The sequence below is a fragment of the Ovis canadensis genome, chromosome 4 (assembly GCF_042477335.2).
Source record: "Ovis canadensis isolate MfBH-ARS-UI-01 breed Bighorn chromosome 4, ARS-UI_OviCan_v2, whole genome shotgun sequence".
In the NCBI taxonomy this organism is placed as follows: Eukaryota; Metazoa; Chordata; class Mammalia; order Artiodactyla; family Bovidae; genus Ovis; species Ovis canadensis.
The window spans coordinates 55,016,157-55,032,377 of NC_091248.1; the positions used below are offsets into that span (position 1 = coordinate 55,016,157).

The window sequence follows — 16,221 nt, forward strand, 5'->3', positions numbered from 1 at the left end:
ATCTTCCAAATCTATTAAATCAAGTAATCTGCAGAGAACAGTGTTCTCTGTTTGTAAAGAAAAAAAAAAAAAACATTGTGTAAAGAGCAGTAGCTTTCCACTGCAACAATCAGATGTTTAAGAAAAATCAATATACTTGGTGACAGTGACAATTAGAGAGTTCTCCATCTTTCACCTCAATTTAGCCACATAGAGACCCAAGATACTGGATATTCAGGGTTCATTAAGCATTGATGAAATATATCATGTAACAGTTCCAGGGAAGAATTCAGAAGAATTTACAACTATTACACTTCATTTTTAAAAGCATATTTCCCACTAGAACAAGTTTTGTTGTGATATGGCTTTTAACTGGGTAATCTTTTCTGTCTATTGTATAAATGGTCATATGTATTACTTTGTTTAATCATAACTTATTTGTTACTTGACTAATGCCAGGTCTTAAAGGTGATACAATATTTCCTTCATTACAGTGTGAATATATTAGATTAGCATTTTGAATATTCTGTTCAGATGGATTGTAGGCAGAAGTATTCAATCTTTTTAGTGAATAAATATAGGCAGAAAGCATCAGAACAAAAGATTGAGTGGTCTTCCGAGGCCCAAGTTCGCATTCTTACATACAGAAAATACTGTTGCATGTCCTGTTTCACTGTTTTAATAATTCAGTTTGACTGATGTCACATTTAAAAAATGAACAGATTTGCACTGTTAAAATTTTCTATAATGTCTCAAAAAGATAGATAGAATGAATGCTGGTGAATCCCTGGCTACTGGAAATACAAAATTTTCTTCGAGATTAGTTGTGATAATTCATGTAAAATAGTTATCATAATTTTGGTGCATAATAGAAGGTCAGTCATCATCAGTGGCAGCTCCAGAACTTCTGTATAAGACAGCATACAGTCAACAATCTGAGAGTAAGAAGACTTGTTTTGAAGTTGTAATTTTTCATAGCAAGTATATTGCTTTTATTTTGATTGTATATATATTTTTGATTTTCCTGGGAAGAAGCGTGGATGGAACCTAATGTAAGTGGAAAATCCTCCCTGCACCCTACCAGGCCACACTGATGCCACATATGATTATTAAAGGCTTCATTTAGGGAAAATTGAGTCAGGTGTTCCTCTATTTACAAGGGGGCATAGGCACTAATAACTAAAACACAGACACCTGAGCCACGTCTTCAATTTTGCTTAAACTCCTACTGTCCACATGTACCTGATTTTTCCTGTAAACTCTGGCTTTACTGTATTGACTTGTTTTTCTTCTATTTTTTTATACTATTGTATTAAATTTTGGTTCATGAATTGTAATAATTCATCAAGGCTTCAACATTAAACATGTAGGGTACACACTGTGATTTTGTACTGTGATTGTAGCATGTTTTATGCTGTAATCCTTTATATTAATGTTATCTTCATCTTAAAATAGCATATTTATCCTGTTTTCTTACTATCATTTATTGAGTTTCTATTTCTCCTTAATTCCTAGCTTATTTAATCAACCTTTCTAGTTTCTTTTCTCTTGTAAATTTCAGTCTCCCCAAATATCTACCATTTTCATTTATATATAAACTTTCCTAGTCTGTGATTGTATTAATTATTTATGATTTTAAAGTAATTAGCTAGAAATAATCAAGAAATGAAAAGTTAGAACACATTTAGCTTTTGTGCAACATTTTAATTTTTCAAAAGTGGTGATTTCATACTTTAGCCTATTCCTTTCAGAAGAAAGATGTAATGTAGCCATCTGGTTGGTATTACTGGGGCTTATTATTCATTCAGCCTTCATTTATGTTTTAGTTTACATTCAGTTCAGTTCAGTTGTGTCCAACTCTTTTCGACCCCATGAATTGCAGCCAGCACGCCAGGCCTCCCTGTCCATCACCAGCTCCAAGAGTTCACCCTAACTCATGTGCATCGAGTCGGTGATGCCATCCAGCCATCTCATCCTCTGTCGTCCCCTTCTCCTCCTGCCCCCAATCCCTCCCAGCATCAGGGTCTTTTCCAATGAGTCAAATCTTCACATGACGTGGCCAAGGCACTGGAGTTTCAGCTTTAGCATCAGTCCTTCCAAAGAACATCCAGGACTGATCTCCTTTAGAATGGACTGGTTGGATCTCCTTGCAGTCCAAGGGACTCTCAAGAGTCTTCTCCAGCAGCACAGTTCAAAAGCATCAATTCTTTGGCACTCAGCTTTCTTCATAGTCCAACTCTCACATTCATACATGACCACTGGAAAAACATCTCAAAACTTCAAAGATAAATTAAAAACAATTGTTGACTAGACAGATCTAGGAATATTTGTAGCCTAATTTATAACCTCTTTTTGATAAAATGAAAACAAGTAATATATAAACTAATGTTATAGAAGCTGTATATAATTTTTATTATATACTTACTTATTTAACACCCCACTCGGCATGCACAGTATGAAATCATAAAAGCAACAAACATCACTGTACCAATACTCCGTAAGATTATTTGTACCAGGCGAAGGAGGTTTATTTTTCCAGTTACTTGATCTATGAACATTGCTTCCTTCTCATCAGCAATGGTGGCAGTCTGTAATAAAGTTAATAGTGTTTTGGGGGTAGTTTAGTGAAGCAAAATACTCAAAACCTTCAATTTATGTATCAGTTTTTTTTTTTCAAAACACTGCATAAATTTTAGTTACTTTTTTCTGTAAAACAAGCTAATGGAAGTCTCTTTGCATGTCAAAGAAGGTAATAAATGCCCAGGTGGAATATTTAGAGAAATACAATCATTTCCCTTTAAACATGTTATATAGCATTCTTCAATACACTGACTTCTTGTTCAATATACTGGTCTTACAGAAATATTTTCCAGTTTCCCAACGAATGTTTTTAGTGACACAGGGAAATATCAGGGTCAGCAGTTTTCTTTCTCTAAAGGCTTATAAAATGCATTTCCTATTTCTGTGGCTAATCCATTCCATGATTTTTACACTAAAAATATCTTGGCAGGAGATAAACTGCCTACAGTTACTATAATCTCATCTTTATAAACTTGGTTGGTTTTTATTAACACTACAATATTCACACTGAGTTATTTGGAATGTCATTTTTGCATGACCCTTCCCCATGACAGGCACTATGACAAGAGATAGTGTTTAATAGAGGCATTACGGAAATAATCTTAAATGATAGGAAGTACTTTCTAAAATAAAAACACTGAAATCTAACATAATCCTGATATTTCTGCATGGCTTGCTTCTCTCACAATAATTAATTATATAATTAATATATATAATTAATAAAGTATAAACTTGCCCACATGAGTAATGGAAACTCATACAACTTCAAATACTATGCACACTTACTCAATTTTCAATCATCCAAGGTTTTTTCTATTTTAGTGACTAATAGATAAAAATACTAACCTCATTAAGCCAAAGAATAGGCACCAAATAGTTCTGCTTTAGGTGCTTTAATGCTCTGTAATATACATTGAAAATAAGTATAAAATATTAAATAATTATGGAAATAATTATATATTATACATGTATAACAGAAATGTTAGTAATTATCTCTATACATGAATGTTCAAAAGCTAGTTGCTGTTGTGTCTTGGTTAAATTCCTTGATTTTTGTTCCATGTGATGAATAATTTACATTTTTATGTCTGTTTCTGAGTTTTATAATCACTGTTATGAATCTTTCTAATATATATTTCTAATTAGATTCACTTTTGCTAATCATTTATTTTCTCTTTCAACAAGTGATGCCCAGGAAACTGAGAGAGTCAATTCCTAGGCAGGTTGCTAAGAAGTCCGGGGTCCCCAAGGAGAGAGGGGTCTGGAATTCTCAAGGAGGAAGAAAGGACAAACTTTTTTATCCTCTGTATTCCTTAGGATTATATAACAATAATGTAACCTGCTTGAGGACAGTTTCTGGAAAAACAAACGTTCTGGCTAATCCTGTTATCATAAAATGTAAATTATGGGAGCGGGTCTAGTAAGGTCTTTACAACCTCCACACATTGTTTTGATTCACTGTAATAACTGATTAAAAGTATATAACTCCACTGCTAACACTAGTGATGGGGTACTCTTTCTACCCTCTCCTGATGTCTGTGTCAGAAGCTTTCTCTACCTCTTTTATACTTTGAAAAAAACTTTATTACAAAAAAGTTCTGAGCAATTAAGCCTCATCTCTGGCCCTGGATTGAATTCTTCTCCTCCAGAGGCCGAGAATCCCCAGTCTCTTTTGTGGTTTGGCAACAACCCTTCAAACCTAAACTTTGAATTCTGGAAACTACTGTCATAGAAATATTTGGCCAGCTAGTGGAATGACCAATACCACCATAAACTCATTCCAAAATGTGTGTAAATACCATTTCAATACAAACTAGATACAATTCTAAATTGCAAATGAAAGTTATTAGCATTTAACAATTTAATTAATTAAGCAAAAGAAGTTGAAATTTTATTTTATATATGTTTTTTCATCATATTGGATTATTACTGCATGAGTTTATTCAAGAAAACTAAGAAGTGGCAAGAATACACAGAACTATACAAAAAAGATCTTCACACCCCAGATAATCGTGATGGTATGATCACTCACCTAGAGGCAGACATCCTGGAATGTGAAATCAAGTAGGCCTTAAGAAGCATCACTATGAACAAAGCTAGTGGAGGTGATGGAATTCCAGTTGAGCTATTTCAAGTCCTAAAAGATGATGCTGTGAAAGTGCTGCACTCAATACACCAGCAAATTGGGAAACTCAGCAGTGGCCACAGGACTGGAAAAGGTTAGTTTTCATTCCAATACCAAAGAAAGGCAATGCCAAAGAATGCTCAAACTACTGCACAATTGCACTCATCTCACATGCTAGTAAAGTAATGCTTAAAATTCTCCAAGCCAGGCTCCAGCAATACATGAACTGTGAACTTCCAGATGTTCAAGCTGGTTTTAGAAAAGGCAGAGGAACCAGAGACCAAATTGCCAGCATCCTTTGGATCATCAAAAATGCAAGAAAGTTCCAGAAAAATTTCTGCATTATTGACTAAACCAAAGCCTTTGACTGTGTTGACACAATAAACTGTGGAAAATTCTGAAAGAGATGGGAATACCAGACCACCTGACCTGCCTCCTGAGAAACCTGTATGCAGGTCAAGAAGCAACAGTTAGAACTGGACGTGGAACGACAGACTGGCTCCAAACTGGAAAAGGAGTACGTCAAGGCTGTATATTGTCACCCTGCTTATTTAACTTCTATGCAGAGTACATCATGAGAAACACTGGGCTAGAGGAAGAACAAGCTGGAATCAAGAGTGCTAAGTGAAATATCCATAACCCCAATATGCAGATGACACTCTTATGGCAGAAAGCAAAGAAGAACTAAAGAGCCTCTTAATGAAAGTGAAAGAGGAGAGTGAAAGTTGGCTTAAAGCTCAACATTCAGAAAACTAACATCATAGCATCTGGTCCTATCACTTCATGGCAAATTGATGGTTGAACTGTGGAAATAGTGACAGACTTTATTTTTTTAGGTTCCAAAATCCCTGCAGATGGTGATTGCAGCCATGAGATTAAAAGACACTTGCTCCTTGGAAGAAAAGTTATGATCAACCTAGACAGCATATTAAAAAGCAGAGACATTACTTTGCCAACAAAGGTCCATCTAATCAAAGCTATGGTTTTTCCAGTAGTCATGTATAGATGTGAGAATAGGACTATAAAGAAAGTTGAGTGCCAAAGAATTTATCCTTTTGAACTGTGGTGTTGGAGAAGACTGTGGTGTTGAGAGTCCCTTGGACTGCAAGGAGTTCAAACCAGTCCATCCTCAAGGAAATCAGTCCTGAATATTAATTGGAAGGACTGATTCTGAAGCTGAAACTCCAATACTTTCGCAACCAGATGCGAAGAACTGACTCATTTGAAAAATCCCTGATGGTGGGAAAGATTGAAGGTAGGAGAAGGGGAAGACAGAGGATGAGTAGGCTGGATGGCATCACTGACTCAATGGACATGAGTTTGATTGAACTCCGGGAGTTGGTGATGAACAGCGAGGCCTGGTGGGCTGTAGTCCATGGAGTTTCAAAGAGTCAGACACGACTGAGCAACTAAACTGAACTGAACTGATGGTAACAAAGAATACATTAATCCACAGCTTAGAGTTTCTTCAGTCAGAAATTCTTGGACATAGGCCTTCAAATCATTTAATGGTCATAGTTTTCTTTAGTAGCCTGTTTTGACATTCCTAAAGGGGCAGATATTCTAAATTTATGTAGAAATTAGAAAAGAATTTTATCTCTAAATCTTTAAGAGTATCAGTAATAAAGCTGGTAGCAAGAGTTGAGATGCAAACCTCTTAGGTGCCAACATGGAAGGATATAACCATGCTGATACACTTAGTGTGGGCGGCTGTGATAGGCGCATTTAGCATGGCCGAGAGGAGCTACCCCAGTCTGAGGTCAGAGTCAGAAGCCAGGAGGACCCCAAGCCTGAGGGGCGGTGGCCAAGAGGAGTTACCCCATGTCCGAGGTCAGGGGCAGCAGCTGAGAGTGCCAGCCTGCGACGGCGCAGGAATGGCAGAGAGGAGCTACCCCAGTCCGAGGTCAGGGGCAGCAGCCAAGAGGAGCTACCCCACGCCCGAGGCCAGGGGCGGCGGCCAGGAGGAGCAACCCCACCTCCAAGGAGCAGTGGCTGCGCAGGCAGAGGGCCTAGAGGAGCTATTCCACGTTCAAGGTCAGGAGGGGCGGTGGTAAGGAGATACCCCTCCTCCAAGGTAAGGAGCAGTGGCTGTGCTTTGCTGGATCAGCCGTGAAGAGATACCCTACATCAAAGGTAAGGCAAACCCAAGTAAGACGGTAGGTGTTGCAAGAGGGCATCAGAGGACAGACACACTGAAACCATACTCACAGAAAACTAGTCAATCTAATCACACTAGACCACAGCCTTGTCTAACGCAAAAAACTAAGCCATGCCCATGGGGCCACCCAAGAAGGGCGGGTCATGGTGGAGAGGTCTGACAGAATGTGGTCCACTGGAGAAGGGAATGGCAAACCACTTCAGTATTCTTGCCTTGAGAACCCCATGAACAGTATGAAAAGGCAAAATATTAGGATACTGAAAGAGGAACTCCCCAGGTGAGTAAGTGCCCAATATGCTACTAGAGATCAATGGAGAAATAACTCCAGAAAGAATGAAGAGACAGAGCCAAAGCAAAAACAATACCCAGTTGTGGATGTGACTGGTGATAGAAGCAAGATCTGATGCTGTAAAGAGCAATATTGTATAGGAACCTGGAATGTCAGGTCCATGAATCAAGGCAAATTGGAAATGGTCAAACAGGAGATGGCAAGAGTGAACGTCGACATTCTAGGAATCAGCGAACTAAAATGGACTGGAATGGGTGAATTTAAATCAGAAGACCATTATATCTACTACTGTGGGCAGGAATCCCTTAGAAGAAATGGAGTAGCCATCATGGTCAACAAAAGAATCCGAAATGCAGTACTTCGATGCAATCTCAAACACAGAATGATCTCTGTTCGTTTCCAAGGCAAACCATTCAATATCACAGTAATCCAAGTCTATGCCCCGACCAGTAATGCTGAAGAAGCTGAAGTTCAACAGTTGTATGAAGACCTACAAGGCCTTCTTGAACTAAACCCAAAAAAGATGTCCTTTTCATTATAGGGGACTGGAATGCAAAGGTAGGAAGTCAAGAAACACCTGGAGTAACAGGCAAATATGGCCTTGGAATGCAGAATGAAGCAGTGCAAAGGCTAATAGAGTTTTGCGAAGAGAATGCACTGGTCATAGCAAACACCCTCTTCCAACAACACAAGAGAAGACGCTACACATGGACATCACCAGATGGTCAACACCGAAATCAGATTGATTATGTTCTTTGCAGAAACTCTATACAGTCAACAAATCAAGCCCAGGAGCGGACTGTGGCTCAGATCATAAACTCCTTATTGCCATATTCAGACTTAAATTGAAGAAAGTAGGGAAAACCACTAGACCATTCAGGTATGACCTAAATCAAATCCCTTATGATTATACAGTGAAAGTGAGAAATAGATTTAAGGGCCCAGATCTGATAGATAGAGTGCCTTATGAACTATGGACGGAGGTTCCTGACATAGTACGGGAGACAGGGATCAAGACCATCCCCATGGAAAAGAAATGCAAAAAAGCAAAATGGCTGTCTGGCTAGGCCCTACAAATAGCTGTGAAAAGAAGAGACACGAAAAGCAAAGGAGAAAAGGAAAGATACAAGCATCTGAATGCAGAGTTCCAAAGAATAGCAAGGAGAGATAAGAAAGCCTTACTCAGTGATCAATGCAAAGAAATAGAGGAAAAGAACAGAATGGGAAAGACTAGAGATCTCTTCAAGAAAATTAGAGATACCAAGGGAACATTTCATGCAAAGATGGGCTCGATAAAGGACAGAAATGGTCTGGACCTAACAGAAGCAGAAGATATTAAGAAGAGGTGGCAAGAATACACAGAAGAACTGTACAAAAGACATCTTCATGACCCAGATAATCACGATGGTGTGATCACTCATCTAGAGCCAGACATCCTGGAATGTGAAGTCAAGTGGGCCTTAGCAAGCACCACTATGAACAAAGCTAGTGGAGGTGATAGAATTCCAGTTGAGCTGTTTCATATCCTGAAAGATGATGCTGTGAAAGTGCTGCACTCAATATGCCAGCAAATTTGGAAAACTCAGCAGTGGCCACAGAGCTGGAGAAGGTCAGTTTTCATTCCAATCCCAAAGAAAGGCAATCCCAAAGAATGCTCAAACTACTGCACAATTGCACTCATCTCACACGCTAGTAAAGTAATGCTAAAATGTCTCCAAGTCAGGCTTCAGCAATACGTGAACCATGAATTTCCTGATGTTCAAGCTGGTTTTAGAAAAGGCAGAGGAACCAGAGATCAAATTGCCAACATCTGCTGGATCATGGAAAAAGCAAGAGAGTTCCAGAAAAACATTAATTCTGCTTTATTGTCTATGACGTAGCTGTTGACATGTGGCTACAATAAACTGTGGAAAATTTTGAAAGAGATGGGAATACCAGACCACCTGACCTGCCTCTTGTGAAATCTGTATGCAGGTCAGGAAGCAACAGTTAGAACTGGACATAGAACAACAGACTGGTTCCAAATAGGAAAGGAGTACGTAAAGGCTGTACATTGTCACCCTGGTTATTTAACTTCTATGCAGAGTATATCATGAAAAACACTGGGCTGGAAGAAGCACAAGCTGGAATCAAGATTGCCGGGAGAAATATCAAGTACCTCAGATATGCAGATGACACCACCCTTATGGCAGAAAGTGAAGAGGAGCTAAAAGGCCTCTTGATGAAAGTGAAAGAGGAGAGTGAAAAAGTTGGCTTAAAGCTCTACATTCAGGAAACGAAGATCATGGCATCCGATCCCATCACTTCATGGGAAATAGATGGGGAAACAGTGGAAACAGTGTCAGACTTTATTTTGGGGGGCTCCAAAATCACTGCAGATGGTGATTGCAGCCATGAAATTAAAAGACGCTTACTCCTTGGAAGGAAAGTTATGACCAACCTAGATAGCATATTGAAAAGCAGAGACATTACTTCGCCAACAAACATCCATCTAGTCAAGGTCTGGTTTTACCTGTGGTCATGTATGGATGTGAGAGTTGGACTGTGAAGAAAGCTGAGCACTGAAAAATTGATGCTTTTGAACTGTGGTGTTGGAAAATACTCTTGAGAGTCCCTTGGACTGCAAGGAGATACAAGCAGTCCATTCTGAAGGAGATCAGCCCTGGGATTTCTTTGGAAGGAATGATGCTAAAGCTGAAACTCCAGTACTTTGGCCACCTCATGCGAAGAGTTGACTTATTGGAAAAACTCTGATGCTGGGAGGGATTGGAGGCAGGAGGAGAAGGGGATGACTGAGGATGAGATGGCTGGATGGCATCACTGATTCGATGAACATGAGTCTGAGTGAACTCCGGGGGTAGGTGATGGACAGAGAGGCCTGGCCTTTTGCAATTCATGGGGTCGCAAAGAGTTGGACACCACTGAGCAACTGAACTGAACTGATACAATTTTTCATATCTCCTTTTATATTTTTTTCTGTGCATATATATTTTCCTCATACCAATTTGTTTATGCAGGCCATTCACTGCCTGTCTTCCTAGTCCAGCTACCTAAATTTCAGTAGACTTTCTTTTGTTTCTATTTACCAACATTTTGTTTTATAGAGGTTCAGGTAGAGTTTCACTTTCATGACTCCTACTATTATCTGTGTTTGGTCAATTCCTTGGGCTAATTAACTCTGATCATCTATATTACTTTAAAAAACAGATTTTTTTTTTTACATTGGAGTATAATTGCTTTACAGTGTTGTGTTAATTTCTTCTGTACAACAGCATGAATCAGTTATAAGTATACATAAACCCCCTCCATCTTCAGCCTGCCTGCCACCCCTCTACATCATCACAAAGCACTGAGCGAACTCCCTGTGTGATACAGCAGCTTCCCACTACCTGTTTCACACATGGTCGTGTGTTTACGTCAGGGCTGCTCTCTCAATCCATTCTACCCTCTGCTTCCCTCGCTGTGTCCACACATCCATTCTTACATCCTCATCTCTACTCCAGCCCTGCCAATAGGTTCATCAGTGTCCCTTTTCTAGATTGCATATATATGTGTTAATGTATGATATTTTTCTGACTTAGAGTACTTGAATTTTATATTCTTTCCCCTTCTTTTCATAGATAGATTCTCATTCTTACAAGAAAATACTAAAAATCATAATGAAACTTGTTCAAGAGACTCACTCAATTCTTCTTGCTGGTTTAACCAATATATTGATCTGCAGCCGTTTTGCAAACTGTAGAGTGAATCCAGTTACCTAAAGACAGAACAAACTAACTTAATTATCCACTTCCTTAAAAAAAGTATTTTATAAATCCAAAATTTATTTTTACCGAAGGTGAAACTCTACTACTTGAAATCTATTAAATAATAATTGGACATATTGCATCAGGCACACATAATTCTCCGTAGTTAAATTTTGTGTGTACACGAATGGGTGTATACAGATGTATATGCCCATGCATATACAGGCACACAAAATTCCTTTGCCCATACTAATGCCTAGGCTTTATTTAAATTTATGATATTTATTTGAACTGGTTTTGAGGAATTCACACCAATAGTACTGAAACCCAGAACTCATATACCTTCAACAAATCCTGAACTTTGCACAATTAAGTATACATCAGTCAGAACCCATATATCAGGCGTATAATTATAATACTACTTATTATTCTTTAAACTGAATTGCGACTCCTAAAATTCTGGCATATCATTTAAACTTTGAAAAGGAGAATATTAAATGAAAAGTTGAAAATTGTTACTCTATAGGAAATGTAATAGATTTTCCCTACACTGAGTATAATGAATCTTACCTCAAATGCATATATATCTGTAAAATCTTTTAATTGCTTGTAATCTACAGTGTTCCTTCATGTGAGCAGTACTTGCGGTTAAGTTATAAAATGAGCATAAAATCGTACTCTATACCAAATTGTTTTAAGTAGAATCATTTCTGTCATTGCTTTCTCTGACCTATGAACAATTAAAAAAGTCTATAAAATTCCACATGCTAAAAAAACTAAAACAGAATTACTTCATCTCATAAGCAACAACAGGAAAATAAATGTAATTTTCCTTGATATAAAAGTAAGTAATTTATCAAGATTGTGATGCAATAAATATAACCAATAAATGTGATTGAGAAAATGGAGATAATTTAATTCTTCTTTCATTAAAAAAATAATGTTAAACCAAACAGGTCAATAATGTAGTTGCTTACAGGTTCAACATCTAAATATGTGCTATGTTCTTCTTCATTTGGACTTAAGCCTTCAACAGGTTCTGCAATTTCTGGACTTGCATGTAGAAAATGAGGAAGTGAAATGTACACAGGTTTTCCTGCAAGCAAGTTTTAAAAGACAAATGATATAAATACTTTTTCTTATTATACATCCCTCTCAGAAAATATTTCCTTGAAGATAAAGCTTTTTAAGTTAAAAATGAAATACAAAGTTTGCTTTGACTACTAATTGGATGGTGAGGGTTAGAGATGATTATAGCATCTAATCACTTTTGAACAATAACAAAAAAGAAATGTAACCAGTCATCCCTTAGGTGTTTATTTCCTATAAGTAAGGCTTAGCTGGCCTTCCCTGGTAGCTCAGTGGTAAAGAATCCGCCGGCCAATACAGGAGATGCAGGTTTGATCGCTGGGTCAGGAAGATCCCCTGGAGGAGGAAATGGCAACCACTCCATTTTCTTGACTGGGAAATTCCATGAAAAGAGGAGTCTGGCAGGCTACAGTCCATGAGGTCGAAAAGAGTCAGATAGGACTTAGCAACTAAGCAACAATGGCAAAGCTTAGCTGCTGAACACAAAGTTACAACCATATACCTACATGTTTCAGGTAGTAATATGTCTATGGACTGATAATTTTTAAAAGAGATTCTTCTTTCTTTCTTCACACCTACACCGATATGAAATAGGTGAGCAAAATATGATAAACTCCAAATTTTGAGTCAATTCTTGTTTTGGAGACTTCCTGAAATACACTTATTTTTATTTACCATTTTCTAGGATAGAAAAGTTAGAAAAATGTTAGATAAGTTGGGATGTTTAAAGTATTCTGGTAACTAATTTTATCCTAAATCTAAAAAGAGCACAGAGATTCTGCACAGCACAGGACACCATCAAAAATGAAAAGGCCACCTATGGGATGGGAAAAATATTTTCAGAACTTGTATCCCATAAGTAAGTAACATCCAAAATATACAAGGAATTCACACAACTCAAAAAAATAATCAGTTAAAAAATGAGCAAAGAACCTTAAAATTTATTTTCCAAAGTAGCACAGAAAAATATCAGGGTGGTTTTACCTAATAACAACTAAATTTTGCAACAGTGAAAATCAGAACAAAAACAGCCTACCACCTTCTGCCATTGTTGCTTTCTCACTTTAAATTTCTTGTGGAAAACAAACCTGGCTTAAGTTTACCTGGTTTAAAGAATAATGCAAATTATGCCATGGATTGTGACATTAAGAACCTGTAAACTCACCTTCTTTGCATTTGCTAATGTCTAGCACACCATATAAGGTACAATTTTTTGAGAGAAGTTTTTCTGTGCAGAAACAGTGGTTGTCTGGATTTTGAAGTGGAGATGCAAAAATCCTGGATGGAAGAACAAATCTATACACAGGGATTCCTTTTAGATTAATTTCGGCTCCAAACACAGCATAAAATGACCTAAACACAGACACAAAAGAGGTTCATTCTGGGAAACCGAACTTCGTTCTGGAGATCCATTTTCTCCTATTTTTAAATTTACATTATTGCATTAACTTAGGAAAATTATGTAATCTTCTTAGAATTCCTGTTTAATTCTTAGGAAAAAAATATTGAGAGATTTTAAAGTATGCCAGAACTCAGTACTTGGATATGAGCTATCCTTACCTTTGTTTTCAAAAGCTTCTGAGATTAATTTTTGTTTGTGAACTGCAATAGAGTATTTATCCCTTGAGATGGGAATGGCAACCACTCTAGTTTTGTTGCCTGGAGAATCACACAGATAGTGGAGCCTGGTGGGCCACAGTTACAGTCCACAGAGTCGCAAACAGTTGGACATGACTGAGCGGCTAACCACATAGAGTATACAGCAGACATTTCTCATGGTTCATTTCTTCTGTGGATTAATTATTGATGACTCTCAAATCCTTAATTTGTGCCCAGTTTCAATGAGATAAAAATAAAGTTTCAATGTCCCAAAACTTAATCATGGAGAGAAGTTCTGCTTGAGTGTGTGCATGCTGGTGTTTAATATCTGCCTTCTACACTCCTATCATTTACAGCTATCCACCATAAACGTGGCAATGCACTCAATCCCACTATATACTTTTTTTTTTTTGATACCCAGATGACCTTATCTCAAACTACCGCACAATTGCACTCATCTCACATGCTAGTAAAGTAATGCTCAAAATTCTCCAAGCCAGGCTTCAGCAATACATGAACCGTGAACTTCCTGATGTTCAAGCTGGTTTTAGAAAAGGCAGAGGAACCAGAGATCAAATTGCCAACATCTACTGGATCATGGAAAAAGCAAGAGAGTTCCAGAAAAACATCTATTTCTGCTTTATTGACTATGCCAAAGCCTTTGACTGTGTGGATCACAATAAACTGTGGAAAATCCTGAAAGAGATGGGAATACCAGACCACCTGACCTGCCTCTTGAGAAATCTGTATGCAGGTCAGGAAGCAACAGTTAGAACTGGACATGGAACAACAGACTGGTTCCAAATAGGAAAAGGAGTATGTCAAGGCTGTATATTGTCACTCTGCTTATTTAACTTCTATGCAGAGTACATCATGAGAAACGCTGGGCTGGAAGAAACACAAGCTGGAATCAAGATTGCCGGGAGAAATATCAATCACCTCAGATATGCAGATGACACCACCCTTATGGCAGAAAGTGAAGAGGAACTAAAAAGCCTCGATGAAAGTGAAAGAGGAGAGTGAAAAAGTTGGCTTAAAGCTCAACATTCAGAAAATGAAGATCATGGCATCCAGTCTCATCACTTCATGGGAAATAGATGGGGAAACAGTGGAAACAGTGTCAGACTTTATTTTTTGGGGCTCCAAAATCACTGCAGATGGTGACTGCGGCCATGAAATTAAAAGACGCTTACTCCTTGGAAGAAAGGTTATGACCAACCTAGATAGCATGTTCAAAAGCAGAGACATTACTTTGCCGACTAAGGTCCGTCTAGTCAAGGCAATGGTTTTTCCAGTGGTCATGTATGGATGTGAGAGTTCGACTGTGAAGAAGGCTGAGCACCGAAGAATGTATGCTTTTGAACTGTGGTGTTGGAGAAGACTCTTGAGAGTCCCTTGGACTGCAAGGAGATCCAACCAGTCCATTCTGAAGGAGATCAGCCTTGGCATTTCTTTGGAAGGAATGATGCTAAAGCTGAAACTCCAATACTTTTGCCACCTCATGTGAAGAGTTGACTCATTGGAAAAGACTCTGATGCTGGGAGGGATTGGGGGCAGGAGGAGAAGGGGATGACTGAGGATGAGATGGCTGGATGCCATCAATGACTCGATGGACGCGAGTCTGAGTGAACTCTGGGAGTTGGTGATGGACAGGGAGGCCTGGCGTGCTGCGATTCATGGGGTCACAAAGAGTCAGGCACGACTGAGCAACTGAACTGACCTTATTTGAAGAAATTCTGCTCTCGTCAATTTTACAGATAAGAAAAGTTTCAGAGATCTTCAAAGCTTTCTCAACCAGACACAATTTAGAAACTAAAAGATTCAAGCATACCCAGTGCCCAGTGTGGGTGCTGATGCTTATGTGAAAGCTACTGCGCCCTGCCAATTTGAATGGATGCTGTAGTGTCAGTAGAGCACATCAACATAGATCTGTGCCTGGAATATCATCATTTTAGACATTTTAAGAAAACTTGGGCATGTCTTTCTTGACTGTTAATAAGCATACTATTACTTCAGTAAAAGAGAGGAACAATAGCTCTTGCTTAGAAATGACAAAGAAGAAAATGATTTGCATCATGCAAAATACCCTTTACATCTTTCAGTTTTCAGAAACGTAATAAACACATTATGAATTCTATATTGTATTTATTAATATATCAAAAAACTTCCTTAAATTTATTTCATTTTTCTAATATACTGCTATTGAGTGTGGTCTTCTTGATTTATCTTTTGTCACTTGGGGAAATAATTCTGACTTAGAGAAATACATTATTGTCTTTGTCTTACCTGCAAATGTCCGAGGAGAAGAATTGCAATACCCGGGTCTTCTCAATAAAAGGTGGAAATGAAGCTGCATCTGTTTAAAAGTTGAGCCAGTAGCAAGGGATTAGATGCAGTTTGTGTCTTAAATCAAGAAATCTTGATTCCAAAATGCTTGATAGAAATATAATATGAACTGTAGCAATTGTACATGTAATTTTTTAAATAGAAATTTATTTTTCTCATTCCTTTCTCTTTTATTAAATTTTATGTTGGATCAGTTGATTAACCATGTTTTGTTAGTTTCAGGAGTATAGCAAAATGATTCAGTAATACGTACACATGTATCTATTCTTTTTCAATTTCTTTTCCCATCTAGGTTAAAAAAGAGCATTGA

General features: G+C 37.9%; 1 protein-coding gene across 4 annotated transcripts in view; it reads right to left on the bottom strand.

Annotated features, from left to right (window-relative positions):
• Window positions 1-1,662: 1,662 nt before the first annotated feature.
• The window catches only part of LOC138439239 (platelet glycoprotein 4-like), a 72,221-nt gene continuing 57,662 nt past the window's right edge, over window positions 1,663-16,221 (bottom strand). The window contains exons 8-14 of one of the 4 annotated variants that reach the window (XM_069587779.1): window positions 15,852-15,921; window positions 13,132-13,319; window positions 11,855-11,973; window positions 10,815-10,888; window positions 3,406-3,460; window positions 2,405-2,567; window positions 1,663-2,256 (exon numbers count right to left, since the gene is read on the bottom strand). In XM_069587779.1, coding sequence (XP_069443880.1) covers window positions 2,409-2,567; window positions 3,406-3,460; window positions 10,815-10,888; window positions 11,855-11,973; window positions 13,132-13,319; window positions 15,852-15,921 — 665 coding nt within the window. In that variant the 3' untranslated portion in view covers window positions 1,663-2,256; window positions 2,405-2,408. Of the gene's footprint in view, window positions 2,568-3,405; window positions 3,461-10,814; window positions 10,889-11,854; window positions 11,974-13,131; window positions 13,320-15,851; window positions 15,922-16,221 lie in introns of all 4 variants that reach the window. The other 3 variants (XR_011256645.1, XM_069587778.1, XM_069587781.1) reach the window with 3 other exon arrangements.